This window comes from Anarrhichthys ocellatus, unplaced genomic scaffold, assembly GCF_004355925.1.
Source record: "Anarrhichthys ocellatus isolate YVR2014 unplaced genomic scaffold, GSC_Weel_1.0 scaffold2198, whole genome shotgun sequence".
Classification (NCBI taxonomy): Eukaryota; Metazoa; Chordata; class Actinopteri; order Perciformes; family Anarhichadidae; genus Anarrhichthys; species Anarrhichthys ocellatus.
Genome location: NW_022282172.1, coordinates 1 through 8328, shown reverse-complemented (window position 1 = coordinate 8328; position 8328 = coordinate 1). Strand labels below are relative to the sequence as shown.

Genomic DNA, 8328 nt, shown 5'->3' with positions numbered 1-8328 from the left:
CACACACACACACACACACACACACACACACACACACACACACACACAGAGCCATGCATTCAAGCAAATACACACACACGCACACACTCACATCCCAACAGGTGTACATGGACGTGCAAATGCCACAAACACGCAATACACGACAAAAGCATTTCTCATGAAAAACAAAATTCACCAACTGTTTACAAATGCAACAGTTACGCTTTAAAGCTGCTGTATCTTTTGCACATTCAACATCTATATATTATATATAATATTTGTGGCCATAATTAAAAAACTCAGGATTGAGTGATGAAATCATGGGAATGACATGTTTGTGTAGAAGCAAAGACGGCACAGATCGATGCCTCGCTCTGACGGTTCACTGAACAGAATCAAACAGCGCAGACAAATGGAAAAGCATCAATCTCTCTCTGCTTCTGAGATGGACAGCATAGGTTATTAATGTTGATGGAATTGGCAATAAAGAAACTATCTGTCTCGTGCGTTTCATACCTTGCTTCCCTCAAAGGGCTCTTCCTTTAGCAGTCAAAGTGGAGGGGGGGGGCACAAAGAGACAAAAATATGTGTGAGTGTAGAGGTTACCTTTTATTTCTGCTCCTGGAGGACAGCCAACTTATTATCCCAACCACACAAAATCAAACAAGCGGAGAATGAGCTTCAGCAAACACCGGCAGTGAACTGAATTAACATTTTCCCCAGACTGACTATGTTTAACGGCTGCACAGTCGACGCCTGGACTATTTCAGTCTTTTCTAACTGTGCTGACATGAGTTTCTCGTCCTCCTCATCACTGCGGTCTATCTTCCCCCGTACTGATGGTGGTGATGATGGTGCTGCTGGCACATGGAGGAGAAGCATAGCCCACTGTCCGCTGCAGAAATAGGCAGAAGCCGAGCGTGTGGTCTCACATAAGTGGAGGTGAGAGTGTGTCCTGGGGAACGGCAGAGAGTCAAGTAAAACACCGAGATTTTGAAGAATAACGTTGATTGTGTGTGTTTTTCTTGCAGCTTCGCACCTTTTGAGGACCAAAGGAAAAGACACAAAGATGAAGGAAATCCTTCCATGTGGGTAAATGTTGCCCATTCTCATTTCTTCTCAGCAACTATTTAGACCCCTTCTTTACAATAAGTGGAAGGATCAAAGGTTAAAATCTACCATGCAATACTTCAAATCAGTGAAAAAAAATCTATATTATAATAACTGTAACTGGTTCAACATAGACAAAGAGATGTCATGTTGAGATACAGTATTTCCAGTGCAAGAAACAATTCATTTTAACTGCAAAAAAATGTTCAACTACTTAAATCTTCAGCAGTAAACTGGATTTAAATAAGAAGTGGGCTTGTGATGTGATGGTCCCTGCATAGATTACTTAACGCTCAGCGGCTGTTTTAGTGGGCAGCTCCCTGATGTAAATGTGTGTAAATAGTGGAATCCTGTAAAAAATAGCTTTGATCATAATGAAACTTTCCTGGATTTATAAAGGTTGAAAAAAAAAAGAAAAAGATGCACTTGATTCTTGGTGATTATGCACCATGTAACTGCTCTGAACCCGATTAAATATGGAAACCTTTGTAGCATGTGATTACCCTCTGTGTGTGTGTGTGTGTGTGTGTGTGTGTGTGTGTGTGTGTGTGTGCTGTCTCTCTAAACTTTCACACTGTAATATGGAATCAAAATGCCTTTACTTTATATTTTAGTGGACTTTTGATAATTTGGCAAAAGTTCAGATTGATCTTTCATTCTGAAAAAGCATGACGCACAAGTAGACGAGGCCGATTAGTGAGAAGCAGCTACGCAAAAAAGAAAGTCTGGAACACGCTGACCATAGATGTTTCAAAGTACGGCCCCCTTAAGTGGATTTACCCTTTAACGTACAGGTGAAAGCATGAAAGTGAAGTTCTTGTGTCACTCTTGGACATAATTCTTTAAAATTCTTTAAAACTGCAATCTGTCATGTGATGCTGGATTGGCGAATGTATTGTCACTGATGTGTAGTGTCACTGAATTTGAACATAGTGAATGAAACATGATCAATATTTCTTAATAATTGAGTGTCGAGAGCAACACCAACGACATAAATATTATGGTATGTTCACTAAGACTCCTCAATGATTTAATCTCTGAGGGATTAAATCATCAGATTAGTTAGAGACATAAGGTCCTTAAAGGTTCAATAAATAACTCATACAGGTTTAACTTTGGGCATCAGGAAATCTGCATGTCTTTTTGTAAATGTGGTCGCTGTCCTCACCGTGTAAATCCCGCCGAAAAGAGGAGCCAAAAATTTGCTCAGGAGAGCGGCGCACAGACTGGCAACATGAACAAAGGGTCCCTGAGGGAGAGGACGGAGAGAGATTAGGATGTTAGCAGACAGGATATGACTGAAAGCACATTCCAGTAGAGCATGCTGTACTCGAGTTCAGGGGCATTACTCAAAATCGATTAACGCCTGCTCAGATTCAGATTCAAACAACTTTAGAACCTCCCGAATGGGGAAACGCCAGCGTTATTAGCAACAAATCACTTTTTTATTTTCCCAGCAGCGACTTTAATGAGACTAGAAGAAGCAAGATGATTAAATCCTGCCCGACAGGAAACTTCGAAAAATTGTCAAAGCCGTCTGTCATGTGTAATTTGTGCAGCCCAAGAGACTGTGATGGAGTGAGATGAGATGGAAAAAGAAACCCTCTACCTCCTTTCCCAGAGGCATCCCGCTGCCCAGAGCGCAGGTCAGACCAATGACTTTGGCCACGAACGTCTTAAACGTCAGGTACTCCTTCAGGACCACCCCCCTCAGTATGGTCTTCATCTCAGGAATACCTGAACCTGGGAAATGAAAAGGAAAGAGACGTCGGGTCGGATGAAGGAGAGGAGAGAAAAGACGAGTTGAAAGGAAGAAATTACAGAGAAAAAAGGATGAGGGGAATAAATGAAGAGCGAGGGGGGGGGGGCGAAGGGGAAGAGCTGATTGATATTCATATAGTTTTCTGTATGCACATCTCATCACAGCTATACTGCATGGATTTCCTGCAGACGTGACCACTACGACACGGACAGCACGTGTCCTTGGAGGACCTTATGCTGCATTACAGAGCCAATGACATTATACAAACAGAAATATGACCAGGAATTAGAGACATGAATACATGTGTTTGTGCATCAATAGTTGAAATGTATGTGTGTGTGTGTGTGTGTGTGTATGTCTTACCCACAGCCTGAGGCGCCAGTATCTGTGTGAATCCTGCTGAGAAAGTGATGAGCACTACAGGGTAGGTGACCCAAGCGATGTACTGCAGAAGCATGTTGCTGTCCAGTCCACCATACATCCACTTCTGTGCTGCACACACACACAGACACACACAACTTCATCTCAGTATAATGCGGTAGAAAACTAAACCATTTAACAGCCAGTTTCCCCGTCTAACATGATTTAGCGGTTGTGAATAGATTCACCCGATTCCTCTGCTCTTCATTAATGCCCTTTGACCTCCCTTCTCTGTCTTATTCATGCATTTTTCTGCTCCTACAGCAGCTTTGTGGCCGCCTCGCCATGATTGGGGATTTAGCTCTCTTCCTATCTAATCTACTATTCCATGAAACTCATTTGAGGAAGCGGTTCTTTATGCCGGCATTCTTCACACCTAAAAGCAGAGATTTTTCTAAAACACTCTCCATAGTGGATAAGTGTAAAGTAACATCATTTGAAGAAAAAAAGAAATAGGTTAAAAGTAACAGAGGTTGACAGAGGAAAATGATTCATGAATACACCTGCTCATATATTCATGGATAGACATTCAGACTTCAAAACACTTGTGGTACTCTGTTATTTTCATCAATTACAGGTATTTTATTGATGTGAGAAAGAAAGAGGGACTAACATTTTGAATTAAAACAACACAAAGTTATCTCTATCGGGATGTGTTGCATTACAGGTTAATCATTTCAGAGGATTTTCTTTTTTGCGTTATGATTGATGCATTTGATGCTATGTGTAAGTAAAAATGGTATTTATTGATCCTTTAAATGTTAATGAAAGACATAAGCGCAAGATTAATATAATTCTGCCACAATTTGTGTTATTATTTACCATTTACAGCTGTTTGCTGTAAAGCATGGCTCATTAATACTTTCCTGCCTCTGTGAGAGCAGCCCTTCATTCACCGCAGTCTTTCCTCTCTCTCTCTGTCTCTCTCTCTCTCTGTGTCTCTCTCTGTGTCTCACCTTCTTGGCAGAAGGCGATGGCGTAGTCCATGACCCAGCTGACCAGAGCCATGAGCAGCCCCAGCAGAATGAGGAAGATCCAGTCCTCCCCCACCCGCGAAATCAGGAACTTCTGGCAGCGAGACGCACACACTGAGGGCACAGAGACAGAGGAAAATGCATAAAAATAAAATCCTTGAAATGAATCTTAAAAGGTGTGAAAAGGGACTGAAGGAAAAATATTTGTGGGTGTGAGAATGAAAGGAACCAGCTGTGTCAGAGGGGAAGGAAAAGACAGAAATGAATATGTAGTGAAGGAGGAGAAAGGGATGAATGGAAGGATTTAGGCCACAGAAGCACATCGTTTTAATTTAAACACAAATTAAAACGATGCAGATCAACTTATATGAAATTTAAAAGAAGCACAAAAAAGGTTAAGATATAAATGCAAGGAAGGATTAGGCGATGCAACATACATTTGATATACACTTGTGATAGCACGCCGCTGTCTTTAACATCTCCAGTTAAATGATGCCAGTACAAGCAATGTGTTCAAGGAGAAGGCGCTGATGCATGGAAGTATTTTGGCATCAATGAATTGTCAGGTATTTAATTAAGCAGATTAGCCAAAAAGATACATGAGTGTGGTTCATTTCATCTATGGTCTCTCAATTTAAAATATGACTACATTTGTTAAATGAGCTATATCAGGCTGTGTGTCACTTTTGTGATTTTATCTATATTGCCCAATTATAATGAGAACATTCATAAGAGTGAATAAAGGATTCAGTTTCCCATGACCAAAGAAGAATGTTGTATTTAAAGACAAGGAGAAGAGTGGACAGAGATATTATCTATTTGAAAGAACAATAACAAACTAAAGGAGCTTATTAAATGGCAAATGTGTTGAGAATGAGAGCATTGCTTTACCTTCATCTACCTCAAATAAAAAAAAGAATACAGACACGGTACAAAGCTGGGTCACGGTTTATAAATTCTGCCATTACATTATAATCTATAACTCTGAGCTAGGTCACGCTAAAAGAGGCATCACTGGACTCATTTCCTCTCTGTCTCGTCTGCGGACACTGCCAAAGCCTGGAATTCTCTTCAACATCCAGAGCGTTCATAGACGTGCCCGTCCCAAGAGACGCTCGACTGTGCTACTAACACATTTACCACATCCATATTTCATAAAAGTGTGACAGTCGTGATGCACCGAGTTGTTTTGATCCGTTTACTCTGCTGCTCGGAAGTCATATAGTGGCCATGGAGGAAACTGTCGCATCTTAGGAGAGACCAAGAGAGCAACAGATGTGATGATGAGAGTGAAAAAAATAAATAAATTCCTGTTTGGCTGACTTTTGCTGAACACTACAGCTCCAAGGTGTCTCAGGAAATGCAAACGAAATGAAAGTTTCAAAAACTTAAAAAAATAGAATAATGGCTCCAAACTATTTCTAAAATCAAATAACTATTGAACATGAGACAGCAATCTTACAGATGCATCGTTATCCCCCTGTATTTACATGTTCTAACTCTCATAATTGTACTTTTCTTTTCCTACACTTGTCAAATTTGTGACTATGCTGTTTGTATGTTTATACCCACAAATACTTTTGTTGTTTGAATGACATTGCGACTGCACAGACATAATAAACAATATAAATGAATGGGAAAAAGACAGACATTGCAGCAGTCTTTTTCTGGTGCAGGATTCGGGTCACGCAGGGATGCTGACTGTCCTGCGGGAGGTGGAGCACAACTGTGTGCATGACGTGGCGAGCTGCCCGGAACGTCAGGCCACCTGCTGGACGGTAAGGTGCCAACAGAGGACGTACGCATACAAACGCAGTCATGTGCAGACAAACCCATCACACAGTGGACACTGTTTTTAAGTTTAAAAAATATAAAAGAAACATGTCTGAGAGAAATATTTAAAGGTGAATCTATCTGTGCAGATTGGACTGCCATGTTCTTCACTGGATCTTTCATTATTTCACAGGTCACTGGACGAAGCTGAGGAAATTCACAATCCCATAGCTTCTCTTTCTTTATTCCTGTCTCTCTCTCTCTCTCTCTCTCTCTTTCTCTATCTCACATACACACACATCTCGTCTGGTACCTGCAAAGCCACGTACTTCCGTGTGCATCTTGGCTCTCGCTCACATCCGGAGGCTCAGTGGAGATCACAGATGTCTTCTCCTGATCTCATTATAAAAAAGAAAAAGAAAATCACACCGCCAGAAATGTTCTCCCCACCTCTGCTAGTCCTGCATTCCATCACCTGAAGCCAACTAGCTGTAAATCAGGAACAATACTAAAAATATGCAGGAGGTGTTCCACCTTTAAACAGTATGTTCAAAAAGGTGCAAAGCCGCTGAATGCGTAATGTGACATAATACACGATGATGCCGTTCCTGGGAGGATATAACATCGGCTCTACAATCCCCCCCAAAAAAAGATTCACTCTGTGAGTCAAAATAAAAAAGGCAGCGCATGTCTTTAGCTCTCCATCACGACCGGTCGCAGAGCCCTTGGCTGCAATGTGTAGGCTGCCTTGTTCAAAAGCTGCGGCTCCAGTTACTGATCTGAACAGAGGCTCACACACTCTTAGTCCATCACCCACGGAGCTGCTGTTCCCACACAGATATATGAGAGGGGGGAAAAAAACCAGTAAAACTCCCACTTCCAAATCTGAAAAGGTTCTCTCCGCACACATCACTTAACAGGACAGCAGCAGTGCCCGTCGAGCCGGAGCGTCTATCTAAAGACGAGTCTAAAAATACAAGCACGGCTTGATCTACGAGCACACGGCACACAGACAGCGAGCACACAAATCACTCTGGCTGGCTCCTGATTTCAGTGTGATTGTGTTAAATGGCTTCCATTATGGTGGAGGAAGAGCGAGGCTGGGGACGCTGTAGTGTCGCTTTCACCTATGGCGCAATGTATCGAGCTTTAATCAGAGCACTAGTCACAAGGGCGAAACGGCACAGAAAGCGGTCGCGGACAGCAGCCACGTTGGCTCACTTGTGCAAACACGTGTGAAAACAAGACTGCCTTTCTCTCCCTTTCACACTTTTACTGAGAGAATCAAATATGTTTTAAGATTTTATGAGTTGATTTTTGTTTATAAAAGTGATCAGTTCAACCAAATCTATCCCAGCATATTCAAACCCCTAAAAACCCCAAAGATACCTAGTTTGCTAAGAAAGCCAGCACATTTTCACATACAATAATAGAACTAGTTTAGATTCAGGATTATTATTGTAATGTTATTGGATAATGGACTACACATTGGCGCTCAAACCACACACACACACACACACACACACACACACACACACACACACACACAAAACAATTCTTAATTCTCTCTAGTATTATCTAACCAGGTATATAATTTGGGTTTTATGTCGTTGGTTTGAAGTTTCAACCACCAGGAGATAAGAACTTCATTTTTGGAACTCACAGCATTGAGGAATGACGTTGCAACGCGTCTTTCCAAAAGCAGTGTCCTTGTTACTGCGGATGATCCGCAGACATCAGCGTGAATTGATTTTATGGGAACTATTTCTACACCGCAAAGGAGTTCTAATGTTTCAATTTGGGTGAACTGACCCTGAAAGAAATGCATTGGCTGCTCTCATGACTTGCAATGAAGGTTAAATAAAGTACATATGACACCCAGTGAGGATCTGTCACGCCTTTATATTGTACATCAGTCTGAAGTGGAGCTCTCTTCTGGTGCCACTCCCTGATCTGCAGTCATCTGGGAAGATGAGACATAAAATAATCTGACAGTTCAGATCAGAGTTCTGCTCACACAAACAAAAATACACACACGCGTGCGCACACACACAGACACAAAGACACACTGGCAGCCAGCAGAGGGGGCTGTCTTTGCCTGACATTGAGCCCTCCTTGGCTGGAGGTCATTGCTCAGACCGGTCACGTTTAATCTTGTTCACATCCTCTCCTGCTCCCTTGTGTCAGGTAGCCACTCTGCTGTGCTTTAAGAAGTCAATGTTTTCACACAACTTTCACACATGCTGGAGAGCTACAATCTCTCACACACACACACACACACACACACACACACACACACACACACACACA

At 41.9% G+C, this 8328-nt stretch overlaps 1 protein-coding gene across 3 annotated transcripts; it reads right to left on the bottom strand.

Moving 5' to 3' along the window:
* Nucleotides 1-18: 18 nt before the first annotated feature.
* On the bottom strand, nt 19-8316 carry LOC116378199 (chloride channel protein 2-like). 3 transcript variants are annotated; one of them, XM_031840024.1, is made up of 6 exons: nt 6332-8316; nt 4228-4359; nt 3215-3343; nt 2699-2832; nt 2258-2338; nt 19-934 (listed from the first exon to the last, which is right to left on the bottom strand). In XM_031840024.1, the coding sequence occupies exons 1-6, from the start codon at nt 6357-6359 to the stop codon at nt 908-910; spliced, it is 531 nt and encodes a 176-aa protein (XP_031695884.1). In that variant the 5' UTR covers nt 6360-8316; the 3' UTR covers nt 19-907. The 3 variants fall into 3 exon arrangements, with proteins under 3 accessions (XP_031695884.1, XP_031695883.1, XP_031695882.1); XM_031840023.1 differs by having other exon boundaries at nt 19-519; XM_031840022.1 differs by having other exon boundaries at nt 19-2338.
* Nucleotides 8317-8328: the final 12 nt, after the last annotated feature.